General features: G+C 33.2%; 5 protein-coding genes across 5 annotated transcripts; 3 read left to right on the top strand and 2 right to left on the bottom strand.

Annotated features, from left to right (window-relative positions):
* Nucleotides 1-397: 397 nt before the first annotated feature.
* On the bottom strand, nucleotides 398-5,127 carry PPL_06189 (right-handed parallel beta-helix repeat-containing protein; the record flags this gene model as incomplete). The annotated part of the gene is made up of 6 exons (XM_020577052.1): nucleotides 398-1,012; nucleotides 1,238-3,871; nucleotides 3,992-4,176; nucleotides 4,247-4,831; nucleotides 4,917-4,967; nucleotides 5,082-5,127. The coding sequence occupies 6 exons, from the start codon at nucleotides 5,125-5,127 to the stop codon at nucleotides 398-400; spliced, it is 4,116 nt and encodes a 1,371-aa protein (XP_020433072.1).
* Nucleotides 5,128-5,720: 593 nt separating this feature from the next.
* On the top strand, nucleotides 5,721-10,744 carry PPL_06188 (uncharacterized protein; the record flags this gene model as incomplete). Its single annotated transcript, XM_020577051.1, has 4 exons — nucleotides 5,721-6,264; nucleotides 6,341-9,244; nucleotides 9,304-10,149; nucleotides 10,575-10,744. 4 exons carry the CDS (start codon nucleotides 5,721-5,723, stop codon nucleotides 10,742-10,744), a joined length of 4,464 nt encoding a protein of 1,487 aa, XP_020433071.1.
* A 253-nt stretch (nucleotides 10,745-10,997) lies between these two features.
* PPL_06187 (uncharacterized protein) lies at nucleotides 10,998-14,264 on the bottom strand (the record flags this gene model as incomplete). Its single annotated transcript, XM_020577050.1, has 2 exons — nucleotides 10,998-13,359; nucleotides 14,233-14,264. 2 exons carry the CDS (start codon nucleotides 14,262-14,264, stop codon nucleotides 10,998-11,000), a joined length of 2,394 nt encoding a protein of 797 aa, XP_020433070.1.
* A 736-nt stretch (nucleotides 14,265-15,000) lies between these two features.
* On the top strand, nucleotides 15,001-15,307 carry PPL_06186 (uncharacterized protein; the record flags this gene model as incomplete). The annotated part of the gene is made up of 2 exons (XM_020577049.1): nucleotides 15,001-15,121; nucleotides 15,192-15,307. 2 exons carry the CDS (start codon nucleotides 15,001-15,003, stop codon nucleotides 15,305-15,307), a joined length of 237 nt encoding a protein of 78 aa, XP_020433069.1.
* A 685-nt stretch (nucleotides 15,308-15,992) lies between these two features.
* On the top strand, nucleotides 15,993-16,949 carry PPL_06185 (uncharacterized protein; the record flags this gene model as incomplete). The annotated part of the gene is made up of 1 exon (XM_020577048.1): nucleotides 15,993-16,949. The coding sequence occupies one exon, from the start codon at nucleotides 15,993-15,995 to the stop codon at nucleotides 16,947-16,949; it is 957 nt and encodes a 318-aa protein (XP_020433068.1).
* Between the last annotated feature and the right edge of the window lie 144 nt (nucleotides 16,950-17,093).

The raw sequence follows: 17,093 nt of genomic DNA, 5'->3' as shown, positions 1-17,093 counted from the left end.
TGTATTTTTTTTTAAACGTATGATAGAAATAATGAATGTTTTTGTAAACCCACCCTCCAATTAAAAATAAGGAATCTGGTTTCCAAAAGATTTTGATTTATTAGAATCAGAGAAGCAATGAAATATTCTTTTCTAATAATTATATCATTCAAAAGAATCGATTAGAATCAGAGAAGCTCATATTTAGTAACTGAATGCTGATTACTCAAATCCATTATTTTCTTCTTTCGTCGATCTTAGCATTACTATCTGTTTTTAGAATTAATAAGTATTTTAAAATGGAACAACTACATCTGATGATTAAAAAAAAAATAATAATTAATATAGTTATAGTTTTATTTGTTAAAAAGTATTTTAGGGGATTATTTATCTAATAGATCCAATATATATTATTTATTTATTTATTATCTTTTTGATTGTTGTTATTATTATTATTATTATCATTTTGATTAGTTGAAGATTTTCTAACTGGTAATTGTATTTTTTCGAAATTTAATGAACCGAAATCACTAAATGAATCAAAAGTTTGTTCTGATGGATCTGTTGAATTGACAGTGGTATTGTTATTGTTGTTGTTACCTAATGAACCAACTCTAAAGGATAGACTCATATTGTTACGTTGATCGACTTTACCGATATGATCTTTGTTTGATGCAACCAAACTTGAGTTCTCATCGTATTCATCGTCTTGTTCTTGATCATAGTCAAACGTTGTATCGTTAGCACCGTGATTCTGACTGTAGGTACGACTACGACCACCACTTCTTCCGTAGTGACACGCACGAATACGTTCTAGGATCGGTGTCGCTATCTTCTTGGCTTGATTCCAGTAGTATTGGAATTGAAGTTTGAGAGCGGCACCAATAAATACCAACAAACTAAGTAGTAGAATCCACTGTTCGGTTGTCTCCCAGAGTGCATTGTCAAGATAGATACAACATACAAACAACAAGGTGAGTGAGATTGTTTCCAAGTGATTATCTATGGTTTGAACGAACGGTTGATATTTCAACTGCAAAAAGAGTGAGGCAAACGATAGAGCAACCAGTGCAATGGATCTCTGAGGCGCAGAAGTTGGTAACAGCGAAAGTGTGACAATGGTTAGACGCTTCAACAACAGAACAACATCCCAAAAGTAGAACGAAGGTTTGTATTTGAGGAAGAAAACACCTAGTTTACGAACGACGCTCTTCTCTGACATTCGACGACGATACGCAAGTAGCAAACAAAGAATTACAAATGGGAACAGTATAACGATTGAGAGTAATCCCCAGGTTATGTGTTTCGCGGTTTCATAGGAGGAACCTTGACATTGTATTCCAGGATTGGCATTCAACAGCACATAGCTACCGACATTGTAGCAAAAGAGAATAAGAAGGATCTCGGTAATGAGCGGACCATACGAATTCATACAGATCTTTATGAACGCTGAGAATTGACGATTACGGAATTCACTTTCACTTGCCGATATCATTGATTTGATGAACGGTACTTTGAAGATGATTCCTGTTCTACGGAATGTCAGCTCAATGATAATGATGATGGTCAACACAACAAAGAGGAATAGCGGTTGCATCAAAATGATGTAGTGATTCGTGTAGAAAGACAGTGGAGCGATGCAATCGTTCATAAACGATATAATCGAGTTACTGGAACCTGCGTGACTAGATGAAGAACCACTGAATGCACTGATAATACTAAACTTGATACCGTTGGAAATGACAACCAGATTCTGAATAAAGTACAAAGCAATCGTTACAAGACCACTGGAATCATCGGAAAGTTGTTGGAACAATACCAGCGCAAAGAAAACTAATACCTTTAGTATGATAATGGTGACGTTGACAGATTCGGTCTTCTTACAACCGGATCCACAATTGTAGAAACCAGGTTCACAAGCTGCACATAGAGGACCGGTATAATCTTGAGTACAGTTTCCACCTTCACCGCACAAACCTTCGGGACATGGATAGGCTATCAAGTTATTCAAGCTATCTTCTATCCAATAGCCCGTTGCAGGTAGATAGTCGGGACCATTACAAATGACATTGGCTGGACAAACGCTACATGTCCAACCGTCAGTACCATAGCTACCGGCTTGACATGGAACACATAGTTGTCCGTTCTGACTTGGTTGATGTCCCGGTGTACAATTGTTAAATAGAATTTGCAATGAAAGTTCGTTAATCGATGGGTCATTACTGGATATGACGAGATTGGAAACCGATCCAACCTGACCAATCAGAGTCATATTGATGAATTGTGCTGTTCCATTCTCTGCGATATCACAGGATTGCAAGAATTGTCCGGCCAACGAAATATAGGCACTACACGATGACTTACAGAATTTGTTTGTCAAATTATTGTAATTGTTATCTTGGAGCTGTAAATAGAAACTGTATCCACTGCTTCCACTGTCAATGAAGGTAAGACTTTTTACTCCATAGGTCAAATCAAAACTTGCAGTACCAAGAGCAATCTCTGAACCATAGGTCTGAGTATTATTGCTAAAAAAGGAATCACCTATAAACGGTATCTCTTGGGTGTAATAAATGATGGAACCTTCACGTGCATGATTGTTCATTGCAACGACATTCTCCATTGTCACTGAGACTGAACTGGTAGTGTAAACCAATCCACCGGTTTGAGTAGCGAAATTCCCGATGAAAGTACAATTGAAAAAAGATAGATTGGCATTGACTGTTGTTGTTGCGACACCACCGAAATTTGCGGAATTCTTTGTGAAATTGGAATTGTATACCAATATAACGGATTGATCTACACCGTTGAATATACAGCCGGGACTTTCAATATGATTATATTTGGCCAACATATTGTAAACTGTTATCTTTGAAAAATCGGATGCAAAAATCAAGCTGTCTCCTGGGCACTTTGTAAATGTTGTATAGTTCATGTTGACAATAGACTGCGTTCTCGATTGGATATAGGTGGACATTGAGGCATACAAATAAGTACCGTAGTCGTTGAAGGTGGTACGATAGAGAGTAAATATCGGTGTAAGTGAATACACGTCGGTATAGCTGTTGTTCACAGAGTTGATTAGAGAGTTTACAAAGTTATTTGTATAACCATCGTACTCTGTGATCTTAGAGAATCCCAAATATAAATTCGATTGAGTTCCAGAGACAAACTGCATACAACTTTCAAAAGTAGAGTTGGAAATTTGCGCATTGGCAGAATCGAGTGCCACTGGACGTAACTCTTTTCTGAATGTCGTATTTGTAATACTGAGAGTACAGGATTCGACCATAACTGTTGTATAGGCAGCGGTCGTGTTGAATATCGAAGATTCAATGGTAACCGATCCATGGAATGCCAAGATACAGTTGATTGTCGAAAAATAATTGAATACATTATTTCTTATGTAGAGGTGAGCATTTTGAGTTAACAGGATTGTCGTGGCTGTTGCAAATTCACTGCCTATTACTACGTTATCTAGTGTCATGTTGGTTTGGACGGCACAGGTGGTAGTTCCTATATATGAATTCGAAAGGCTTACTGTGTTGACCATGTTGATGGAGAATGCACAATTTGGTGTAACTATATCCTTTTTAAAACCTGGCATCTTGGTATTTACGATTTTAACACTGTCCATATTCAAAAGGAATAGAGTACTACTACCGTGGAAAGTGCAATTATCGATTATCAGCTGTTCGTTTCCTAGCAGACCAGTCACATAGATAGCATAGTCTGTGTAACCCATGAACGTGCTATTATAGAATGAAACATCCGACAGGTAGTTGAGTGTGATCGAGTTGTTTGGCAGATTCGAGAAATCACAGTTGGTAACACTGAGAGAGGTTAAACCGGAGATCAAAATGGCAGAACCAGTCTCCAGCTTGTTGGATCTCTCTATTTTCAAATCGTTGAGCTGCAACTCATGCACGAAAAGCGAAACATAGGAAAAGATATCCAGTTGATCAACTCCTGTGATGATCGATTTGTTGTTGGCATCAATCGATGTAATTACAATACCTTTGCTCTGAGTATCTAAATAGCTGTTTCCAAGACCACAATATGTTCCAGGAAATAGATTAATAATTGAATTGGAATGACTGGCAAAATAGATTGCTTGTTGAATCGATGCATAAGGATTATCATAGGTACCATCACCAGTACAATCACTTCCATTAGAGGCAACATAATATTCATGATCTAATAAAAAATTAAAAAAGAATTCGTTGTTAATATTATTTATTATAATCTTATTATTATTAATAATTACCTTTGGTATCTGTATCTTCAGATCGTTTGATTTGATTTTCGATATAATAAGAATTATCTTTTTTTAACAAATTCGGATAAGCTCCATCTTCCAGTTGCATTCTAAAAGCTTTGTAATCCTCAATATAGATTCTGTTGATTCCACTACCAAAGAATACAATTCCCATGATGATATTGTGGGCTCTGCCATCCAACCAAAACAGTGGTATATAGAAAATCTGTGTGGATCTCTCGTACTGTGTGGAGGTTGGTGATATCTGAAAAACTTGGAATCCATCGATCTCTATAGTGATTTGGGTATCCATCTGAGGGCTGTCAAATGAAAATGAAATATAGATACCCTCGTTTGCAATAGAGTTATTTGGAAGTACAACACTCTGATTGATATAGTAGGTGAATGTCGAGTAGAAATCTAGCAGCTCAATCTCCATCGCCCAATAACCGGTGATCGATCTATCTTGAAATCCTTCCTCCAATTGACGAACAAAAGAGGTTTTAAAATTTGTTGAATTTGTTATTTTCCAAGGTGAAAGTGGGTTTCCTGCTGCTAACTCTGCAAAACCCCAATCTTGTATAATACCTGAATCTTTAAAAAAAAAATATCATAATAATAATAATAATAATGTTTAATAATAATTTTTCAAACTTTATTTCAATTATTTAGTACTTACTACAAGATTTAGCTTCATCAGCTGTTTTGAGATGCATATCTCGACTATTATCTATTTCAATACTATTTTTATGATTATACGAAAAAGTTGGTTGAGATCCAATCAAAACCAAAAAAAAGAAAATGTATAATTTCGATACATTTATTATTCTATTATTATATTTACAACTACTACTACTATATATATTTAAACTACTTTTAAAATAAGACATATTTATGTGTTGTTATTAGGAAATTAATCTAAACATAACTACTATTTATTGATTTATCTATTAAATTAATTATTAAATAAAAGGAGATATTCTAACTTTATTTATTTTATATCAATGTTATTAATAAAAGTGTTTGTGAAGACTTGATAAAACATTGTAATTATTATTATTTCGAAAGATCGCAAAAATCAAAAAAAATGCAGCCCGTAACCAGATTTTTTGTAGAAATATCTAACACCCTTGGTGTGTAAGACCATCAATAAAAACGTCTCCAAAACCTACGAGTTTTTTTGACAAAAAAAATTAGTTTGATCTTGTGATTAAAAAAAAAAAAATTGTACAATTTGCATATATGTATTTACTTTTTATTAATTCTAATATCTATTCAAACAATTTAAAAAATAGTAGTAGTTTTTATTTATATAATATAGAATTTTAGTGTTTGTGTAGAGTTTCTGTATAATGTTTATATGTTAAAGAAAAGAGAAGGTTTTTAAATAATGAAGGAACAATTGAAGGTTCAGTTTTTGGTGGTGATTACATTGGTTTTCAGCCAGTGTTGTGTATATGTATATTCACAAAATTGTGAACCGATGGATCAATCGTTGTTCACAGTATTTGGTATTGGTGATTTCGAAGATATTACAGATATGGGACCGAGTGGTTGGAGCTATATATCGAATGGTACTCTCTTTACATATACTCCCACTGGCGGCGATCCCACTTTGGTGAATCAACCGTTCGAAGGATCTTGCTACGTTCAATTTCAAAACGAATCCAATATCATAGAGACAGCACCAATACTTTTTGCAAATCTTACACCCATTTCTATATATAATAAACTATATCTTCAATTCTATCTATTTATTATAGAGGGAGAAACAAATTCCTCATCACTCATCATCAAACTCAACGATACACAGGTCGCAAAAGTTGATCAATCAACACCTGTCTCCAACAACATCACATCGAAATACCAATACCGATTAATTTCAATCGATCTTACAGACTATGCCAACGGTACCCATTATCAATTAACAATTCAATATGACCAAGGTGAATCTTCACCCGGAAATGATACCATTTATCTAGTTGATTATATTACATTTTTATCAGCCACCACAAATCCACCAATAGGTATGTAAAATTAATTTGATTAAACAAACTATAGTGATTCACATTGTTAATTAATAATCATTTTTCTTTTCCTTAGCATCAAATATATATATTTCATCTAGTGGAGATGATACAAAAGGAGATGGATCAATAGATAAACCATTTTGTAGTTTACAGCGAGCAATAAATTTGATAGAGTCTGGATACAGTGTTTATTTATTGAGTGACATTGAAGTACAATCTCAGAGCTTTGGTTTAACCTACATATTCGACACTCTCGGAAAGAATATTACTATTGAAGGTTATGGTTCCGGTTATTCAATTGAACAGAGTAAAACTTTTGCCTTGACACGATATGCTATCATTACAGGTGGACAGTTGACCGTGAATCAACTTTCATGGAGTAAATCGTTCACCCCAAACTATGGACAGGCTAGTCTATTTACGGTTTCTGCTGGTTCCAGTCTGATAGTCAGCAATTCAAACCTCACCGAACTTCAGGCTTATATTGCAGACAATGTTACGGCTATTGCCCACTTGCAATTGGATTCGAACTGCATACTTACCAATTGTACAATCAATGTCTGCCTTGGTGACTTGTTTTATTCCATAGGAAATAACCTCACTTTGAACGCAATTACTTTTCTAAGAAACGAATATGGAGCTGTCTTTGTGCTAGATAATCCATCCTCCAATCTGTCATTGACCAATTCATCATTCCGATCCAGTTTCAATGTATTTCTAGTATTCAATATGAATATGATATACGTGTACAATATCACATTTGCAGATGCCGGATATTTCCAAAAGAACGACTATATCTCTGGAGGTACTTTGATTATCGACCAATGCTCCTTCTTGAGAAACGCTCTTATGGTCAATTTTAATAATATTCAACACACAATTATATCGAATACAGTCTACACTTCGAGTCAATTCACATCTCAACCACTTATCAATATTCGCAATACCATCGTCGATTCTCTGTTGGAGGTATCCAATGTCACTTTTTCATTATCACTTGCCACCTCCAACCCAATTATATCTATCCAATCAGCGGGATCCAATTATTTTAATAATAGTGCATTCGTTTCCAATCTTACACCTCTGATGAAAATCATACATACAAATATCACCTTTGACAATATCACTATTGCATACAATTCGAAATCATCGGTTCTATTTACTATAGTTGGTGGAACTACCGATCTTCTCAATATGAACGTCCTAGAGAATGAAGTTCCATTGATTTCCTCAACCGGTGCATCTCTCAACATAAATGCGTCCCTTTTTTTCCAAAACACAAATCAACAATATATATCGATTCCTTTTATCTCACTGATAAAACCAAACATTGTCAACATCTACAATGTTACTGTCATGTTTAGTTACAACTTTCAATTTATTTATATGACCAACGGACAGCAAGTATCGATTGATACCATCAACTTTTTCAACAATTCCATTGCCGAGTTGATTTTGGCATCCTATACCAAATTGGTGGTGAGCACTATTAAGGCGACCGACAACTTTTTGGCAACGAAATACCCTATTGAAGTGGATAACTGTGATTTCACTTTATATTTTGCGACATTCAGCAGAAACACTCAATTCCTATTGATTACCAATTCACAGTTTGCCGTGTCCTATACTTACTGGAGTACGGTTAGCACTGTCGATGGCATGGAGTCATTTTCAATTCTCAACTCTACTGGATCTTTCTATGAAACCGATATCGATTTAACTATTCCAAGTACAGGATTATATGTTGTAAACTCCTATCTCAATTTAACAGAGACTTTTTTCACTAACTTAAATGCCTATGACACTCCAGTTGGCTACTACCTAAACTCCACTATTTATATGGCCGAGGCCAATATTGAAGGAAATTCTGCAGGCAACAATATGATGACCTTCCAAGATTGTTCCCTCACCATTTTAAATAGTAACTTTTACAATTTGACTTCGCCTACAATCAGTATATTTAACATTGTGACATCCAATGTATATATCTCCGACTCTTATTTCAATGGGAATAGTGGAGGAACAGGAATTAAATTGACGAATTCTTTTGCTCGTATCGAGAAAACTATGTTTGACGCGAACGTTTATACCATAGGGTATCTGTTCGATGTCGTTGGAGGCACTCTAATACTGGATGATTGCGAAGTCCAAGCCAACCAAGGTGGATTTCAGGTTTTAGGCAACTCAGTAGTGGAACCAACTACGTTCATTGTTAAAAATACGTATTTCGAGGTCAATCATCCAGAGAATCAATTGTTTAATGTTGAATCAATTGAATTGAATATTTACAATTGCATCTTTTCATCGAATGGCTCTCCTCATTCAGTGGCAATCATTCAGGTCGCTAAAAGTGTTTTGGTTATGGATTTAGTTACGTTTTATAATCACGAACTATATGCAGAATTCAGTTCGTCCATAGCCGTACAGACCTCGTCTGTTACCATTACCAACAGTAAATTTTCACAAAATGGTGGTATGTACGGTGTATTGTATTTCGATGGCAACACAGATCGGCTAATTGAAATAAGTGGATGTACTTTTGATATGAACTTTGCTATCTCTGGTTCAGCAATCTCTGCCTTTAACTCACAAATGATATCGGTAATGAACTCTACTTTTTCTTCAAACTCGGCCAATCAACCATACTCAACCAAAGAATCGATAGATATCAATAATTGTGGTGGTGCTATTACCCTGGTAAATTCAAATATGTGGTCAAACAATAACAATTATTCTTTTAATAATGCTGGTCAAAATGGTGGAGTGGTTTACGTAGCTCTAAATTCCTACTCACTACACACCAACGATATATTCAATTCAAACACTGTTAGTTATGGATCTGGTGCATGTTGTTATGACGACACAAACTCTGGCAGATGTGCAATTGGAACATGTGATACACCAGAGTCTTGTGTAACCACTAAAAATAATACTATCATAGATAACTATGCAATATTTGGTCCAATTTACGCATCAGGTATGTTACTTTAGATAATTATAAACTATTAAAGGTATATATTAATAAAATATTTATAGGTCCTGTAAGGATGAATATTTCACTTGTTGGAACAACAACTATTCAACCAAATACAACATTCGTAATTCAAGTTGCTTTGTACGATGCTTATAAACAAATTATTAGTGTACTTCGTGAATCGATATCTGTACAGGTCATCATATCAAAGGTAGTCGATGATAATTTGGTTTTCATTTCAAAAGTATATACAGAGTCAACACAACAAGGATGGGTTCAATATTCATTGAGCCTCGACATCCCAATTGGATTGGAACTTGTTTTCCAGGCTAATACCACAAACAGAAACTTCTCTAGTACATTGAGAGCAAATTCAACAGGTTGTTTACCTGGATATTTCCCAGAGATCACTTCGGGTAGCTGTGAGATATGTCCGGTTGGAACCTATGGGTGGGATGGTCAAACTTGCTACCTGTGCAGTCAAATCGGTATGGAAAAAGTTAGATGTCCTGGTGGAAATACAATCACAACGATGCCCGGATTCTATTTACTTCCAGATGTATATCCACCAGATATCTACGAATGTGCACCGACCATCTGTGAATTCAATCAGTGTCGTGAGCATCAATACGGTTTGCTTTGTTCCAAGTGTGAAAACGATTATTTCAAAGTCAAGTCCTACTGTGAATATTGTCCAGAGGGTAGCATGAACTATTTACTGGTGGTTGGAATACTTTTGTTCTTTACTGCCTACTTCCTGTTCCTCTCAATCTACAAGATTCCATCGGGAACCGTTCTGTTTAATTTCTTGGTGTGCGTTCAAATGATATCAGTTATTTCGTTTGACATTAGATATGTAGCTATCCTGCCTCTGTTCAATTTCCAAATTGACTTTTGGCCTACCAATTGTATTTCTCCGTTGCTCAACTATGCTTGGAAGAATATCATCTCCATCACACTCATTCTGGGAATGATCTTGTTGTGCTCCTTTTTCAATGTTGGTAAGAGAATTGCCTGTCGTTTCTTCAAAACCTTTTCCACTGCTATTGTTGAGCGATTCGAAGTTGACATTGCATACTCAATTTTCAGCCATTTAATTACCCTTTACACACCACTGGCTTTTATTTCACTAAGTTTGGTATCTTGCTACCAGATTGGAGATCACTACTATCTCTCGCTCGATGTATCGATCCAGTGCTTCACCGACCAACATTATCCACTCTTTGTTTTAGCCATTTTTATTATTGCCGTGGTCATTGTTGGAGTTCCACTATTGATCATCATTCAACTGGCAAGGGGTAATTCATTTTTCAAAAAGATATTCTTTATAAAGTATCGAAATGGCTATGTATGGTGGGACATTGTTTTGATGGTTCGATCGCTTTGTTTTATTTTCACCACCATCAGTACAATCTACCATTTGGATACGAAAGCGTTGTTCCTCTCTACTTTTGGTTTGTTCTTTACCTGCCTGAATTGGCTTCTGGCACCACACAGAGATAAACTACACAACGATTTGGAAACACATTTCAGTTTGATTCTATGCGTCTGTGCAATGGTTTTCAACAGTCGTGCACTGGACAACGCATCGCTTGCCTCTGGATTCATCATTTCCGGCATTGGAATTCTAACACTGTCGTGTCTCATCTACTATTTCGTTCTGACTATCAAAAGAAAAAAGAAATATCAAAAAGAAAATCAACTCATTTAAAAAGTTTGAATAAAAACGAAACTCAATATCTATTATTATTTTTGTTTATTCAATGTCATTTAAGGATACAGTTAATTCTTGAAAGGTATTTTCAAATACGAATGCAATTCCACTGACATCTTCAATACCTTTGACACGAATCGGTACACCATATGGTTTGCCAGGATGAGCAAAAGTTACTACACGGCTAGCCTCTTCTTTGATGACTTCGATGTTTCTATTTTTCTTGAACCAATTAAATGCCTGTAGATTGGTGATGTGCACTGTAATGTTTCCTTGATCGACTGTTGCTTTGACCCTCTCGTCAGGGTGAGTGGGAAGGAAAATTAATAGATTTTTCGGTGTTTCCAGTCTGTAGAATGAATTGGTTGTGGGTGGAGGTTGGCTTTGAGCGGTTGAATTTGGACGTAAAACTGATGATTGATGGAAAAATGAATTATTGTTGTTGTTCGGAGTAGAGCTGGGTGAACTAAATGAATGATGTATGGGAACAGAGTTGTTCGATTGATAGGAAGTTGGTGATGTTGAGATTGTGTTCATATAGGGTGTGGGTACAGAGGAGAGATTATTTGAAGAATTTCTGGATTTTAACAAACTATTGAAAATGTTGTTGGATAATGATGGTGAGATATCATGAAGATTCTGCTTATTATGTGAATGACTATCTGGAGTTGATGATTGTGAATTATGAAGCATTGGTGGTTGTTGTTGTGGTTGTTGGTGTTGTATTTGCTGTTGCTGTTGTTGTTGCTGAACTTGATGTTGTTGCAATGTCTTTGATCTTGTATTCATTGATGGTGTTGAAGTGTTATTATTATTGTTGATATTAGTATTGGCTGATGTCTTTTGCTTTTTACTAGAAGAATTTGGAGTGGCTGCTTGTTGTTGTTGTTCTTTGGGAGGTGTTTTTTTAATTTGTTTGGCACGCTCAATAGCCTTTGCTCTTTCGTTTAGTCGCTTATATTTCTGCCTCAGTTCATCATCGGACGATGATGACGATGAATCCGAATCAGAGTGAACTGAATTTTCGGTGGCATCTTCGTCATCATCATCACCAGCCTTTCCACGCTCCTTCTCTTTTTCTTTTTCTTTCACTTTCTCTTTCTCTACTTCCTTTTCATCTTCCTCTTCTTCCTCCTCGTCATCATCGGATGATGATGGTATATATTTTGGCTGACCTCTTCTTCTTCTTCTCTTCTTTCTCTGTGGCACCATGACACCAGCCAACGGGTTGTTGAGTAGTATTTTCTGTAATGCAGCATCCTTTTCTTTGTCGTTTTCCGGTGAGAGTTTCACAGAAATGTTTTCGAGTAACTTTGAAGAATCGATGCCATTGGATTGATCGACTGAATTTCTACCACGTTTCTTTGGAGGTTGTCGCATATTTTTTCTGTATTCCTTGATCCTACCATCCAATGCACGTATCTTATCATAGAGTTGACGCTTGCTGAATTTACCTTCGTTGAACGGCTCAGCCTCCATGATCAAATCAAGTCTACTGTCAAACTCAACTGACAAATGGATCAATCTATCCACTTCCTCATCTGTATACCTAGCGCATCCTCTTCTCTTTGTCTTCTTCATTTTATCTGTTGATTCGTTGTCGTCGTCGTCAGAAATATCTGGTGATGATGGTGATGATGGTAGTGATACTACTGTTGTTGTTGATGTTGGTGTTGATACTGTTTGGGTTGGTACTATTGATAAAGTTGGTACTGTTTGTGTTGACTTTATTTGCTTTGTTGGTGTTTGTTTTGCTGGTGCTTTTGATTGTTTAGTTGGTGTTGTCGGTCTTGCTGGTGTTGTTGGTACTGATGGCGATGATACTGTTGATGTTGTTGATGCTGTTGTTGTTGTTGTTGTTGTTGTTGTCGGTAATATTGGTGTTATTGCAGGTGTTATTATTGGAGTTGATATTGCAGGAGTTTTTGATTCCTTTATAATTATTTTTGGTTTTGTTGTTGGTAATGTTGGTGATGTTGGTATTGTTGAAATTGCAGGTGCTGGTTTTGCTATATAATTTGTTGTTGTTGTTGAGCTTGTTGGTAGTTCTCTGGGTGGTACACTGGTGATTGAATCTGGTTTTGGTAATAGAATTGGTTGTGTTGTTTTTGGTTGTACAAATGATGTAGGTGTTGTTGGTGTTGCTGTTGTTGTTGTCGTTGTTGTTGTTGTTGGAAGTATTTTATTGGAATAATCGATATATTGACCAGTAATATTGCTGGCGCTACTCGTTAGTTTTACTGGTGTAGTAGGATAAGCAGCGTTATTGATGAGTATTGTCGAGTTTGATCCACTGCTGCTGCTGCTACCTACTACCGGTGATCTACTGCTACTGTTGTTGTTGTTGTTGTTGCTATTGATGTATGCGTTGCTATTGATGTTGTTAGTTGATCCAAATAGCAAACTTAATTTGGAGATACTGCTGCTGGGGTGGTGTATTGATGATGTTGCGGGATTGGTATCTATTGTTTTGTTTTCTATTTGACTACTATTAATCTTAAATTCGTTCTATTATTAATACTAAAAATATTATTATTACTATTGTTATTGTCTCAAACAACAATAATAACAATAATAATAATTAGTAGTAGTTATAATGAAAAACGGATTCAAAATTAAATTAAAATAATAATAAAAACTAAAAGTTGAGATAAAGATTGATAGATTGATATCGATGAAACTATGTGGCTTTAATAAATTTCGTTGAGTTTTTTAACAGAACTATTATTTTTGTTTTGGTTTTAGTTTTGTTGGTTGTTGAAGTTGAAACAGTTATTTAGTCGAGAGTTTGGTTGTTGAGTTTTTTGTTTTTGTTTTTTGTTGTTTTTTTGATTTTGATTTTGATTTTGATTGATTGATATTGACAAATAAATAATAACTATAATTTAACTTTTATTTATTGTTCAATAAAGTTAAAAATTATTTATATTTGTTAATACAAATGTGATAAATTATGATTAACAAGATGTGTATTTGTTTGATGTGTGTTTGTTTTTGTTTTTTTTTTTTTTGTTGTTCATTATTTTTTTTTTTAATGTGAAGTGTAGTGTGGTGAAAAAAAAATTAAATTATTTGAAAGTGCATAAAAATAGGTGTTTTTAAACATAGGACACGATCGTTGGTTCAATATGCAAGCTGGCCAATAAAATTGAGCAAAAAAAATACGAAAGGTCGAGATTTTTTTCTTTTTTTCGATATTTTTTTTTCGTCATATAATATATTCTTTTATATATCATTTTTGTTCCATCAAGTCATGTCAGGAGGATTAGCGAATCACAACGAGTTAGTTTGCAAAGTCAACATTGACATATTAAATAAACAATTGGACTTCAATATTTTGAGTTTTTGATTCAAAAATTGAGTAATTGTTTATATATTTATCAATTTAATATTCATCTATCTTGATAACTCAAAAATAATAAATAATAATAATATCTTTCCAGGAAACTCAAAAGACTCTCAAAGTTTATTTATTTTTCTTTAAAGATTATTCAGCTTCTTTTATTGAATAATTTGAAGACATACAATTTGAATATCTTTGTAAACAAAATAATAAATATAAAATATATATATAAATAATTCTTTTATTGAATAATTTGAAGATATACAGTTTGAATATCTTTGTAAACAAAATAATAAATATAAAATATATAGCATTAATAATTTATTTAAAAGATGTATTACTAATTTAGTGGGTGGATCTAATAAATTTTAGTAATGGAATTTAAATATTTTTTGTATTGACAAGCAATTCTAAATTCTAAAAATAAATTAAGAATGGATGATGATTTTTTGACCACATAAGTATAGATATATCTATTAAGTAGATTCATCTATGAAATAATAGATATATCAACGATGAAATTCCTATTAACCATTACTAATAAAAAGAAATTATTTTAATTCTATAATTTAAATCTTTCAATATAAAATAAAAACTATAAATAGAAACCTGAGAATGGTTATTGATATCAAATCATAAATACAAATTGATTAAGTAAATAATTAAATTCTATATTTATATATTAAAAACAAAAAATTCAGAATGTCAAAGTTTATTAACATTTTCTTGGTTGCCTTGGTTGTTGTTTTCGGAATGATTGCACTCAGTAGTGCCAATGAAGATATCATTGTAAATGGTGTCAATGAAAACTCCTACTCTGTTGGTAAGTGAATCAATTAACATTTTAAATCTCAACTTTTTTCAAAATTTTCTTATAAAATTGAATTTTATAGATATTAGAGAACACTACTCACAAGACGTTTTCCCAGGCCAACATGAAAGATTGGATGTTAACGCTCATGCTTCTTACGAACAAAGACCATACTACTACTCCAACAGATGGTGGTAAATTAACACATTGTTAAGAACAAGTGTTGATCAATATTGCTATATCCACAAGAAACTAACTTCAAATATTTTTAAATAAATTTTAAAAAGATATTGCAATTTAAATTTAATTTGAGTTATTGTGATTATTATTACACTTCTCAACTGTTATTTTTAGGATTGAGAAAAGTAGTTTTGTTTGAATGAATATAGTTTATACATCAACGATTGAAAGGTTTACAATTTCGAAGTAAAAAAATTGTTAAAGTTTTTGGATGTAGTGTATTGATTAATAAAACAAAAACTAATCTAGGTATTTATAAATAATAATGATTATGTGTAGAAACATATTTAATTGAGTTAATGATTATTTTGAGATCTATTAAAATGTAAATATATAGAAAGAGTTGTAAATATAAAGATTATATGAAATTGAATAAAATTAAAAGATTTATAACTAAATTCTTAAAGAAATGGAAATTGTTATTCTAATAAAGATAAATTTTTAAACATGATCCTGGTGATTTCAACTAAAAATTCAAATTATTATTATGACGAAAAAATTAAAAATTAAAATTAAAAAAAAAAAAAATAGAAATTCAAACATATATTATTAGCATAATAAATGACACATAAATAGATAGATTATCAAAATTTAATTATAATTATTATAATATTAAACTAAAAAGAAAGTATATAAGTATATAATGAACAACAACAACAATAATAACAATAATAATATATACGATGATGATAATGCAAAACAATCAAGTTATTCAAAGAATAGTTGGAGAAACTATTTAGATATCTATGATAGAGCTGCTGCTTATTTGGTAGATCTAAAGATGCCAACAAACAATCAGTTGGTATCGTACGATCAGAAACAATCAGAATCACAGAGTACAATCGATAGTTTAGTAAGAGTTGCATTCTATAGCGCATTCACTACTATCAAGAAAAAGACAAACATCAACAACAACAACAGTAACGATTATATACAACATAGCAACAATAATAATGAAAATATATTTATAAATGAAGCATGGTTAGAGTACTTCTCATCTGTAATAAAGAATAGAAGCAAAGGATCATGTATATTCCGTATAAAATCATATAGAAATAGATTATTAAATAATAGTAACAATAGTAATAGTAATAATAATCTTGGTAGCAGTAGTGGTGGTTTATTTGGAAAGTTAAAAGGTTTAAGTGATCCATTCTTAAATAGTAGTAGTAGTAGTAGTGGTAATAATATAAATAACAATAGCAGCAATAATAATATTAATAAGAATAGCAGTAATATTGAGAATAAAGGTGAATTTAGAAATGGTTATTTTGTTGATGATCTAGAGGTAGATAGTGGTGAAGACGACGATAGTAACTCATCGGTTCTGAGGTATAAATATGAAAAAGATTTCGTTTTAATTAAAGATGGTTCACCTCTGATCGTCTCACTTTCACCAGATTGGGGAGTTCCATTCCATATTAAAGAACAAATTATTATTGCACCACCACCACCAACAACCACCTCCACCACTTCGACAACTACAACTACTTCAGGAAAGCATCATAATAGTAAACATAGTTCAAAACATCAACATAATAACAACAACAACAATAACAACGATGGTGGAGATTCACAATGGGGATGTTCAATCATGTAAATGAAAAATAATAATAACAATAGTGTTGTTAATTCATTACATTCTTACATTCTTTTTTTTTAATTGATCAAAAATAAAGTATAATTTTATCTTTTTATAATAATAATAATAATAATAATAATATATTTATGTTTATTATATGTA

This window comes from Heterostelium album (genome assembly GCF_000004825.1).
Source record: "Heterostelium album PN500 unplaced genomic scaffold PPL_contig14, whole genome shotgun sequence".
Lineage (NCBI taxonomy): Eukaryota > Evosea > Eumycetozoa > Acytosteliales > Acytosteliaceae > Heterostelium > Heterostelium album.
This window is presented reverse-complemented; position numbering and strand designations above follow the sequence as displayed.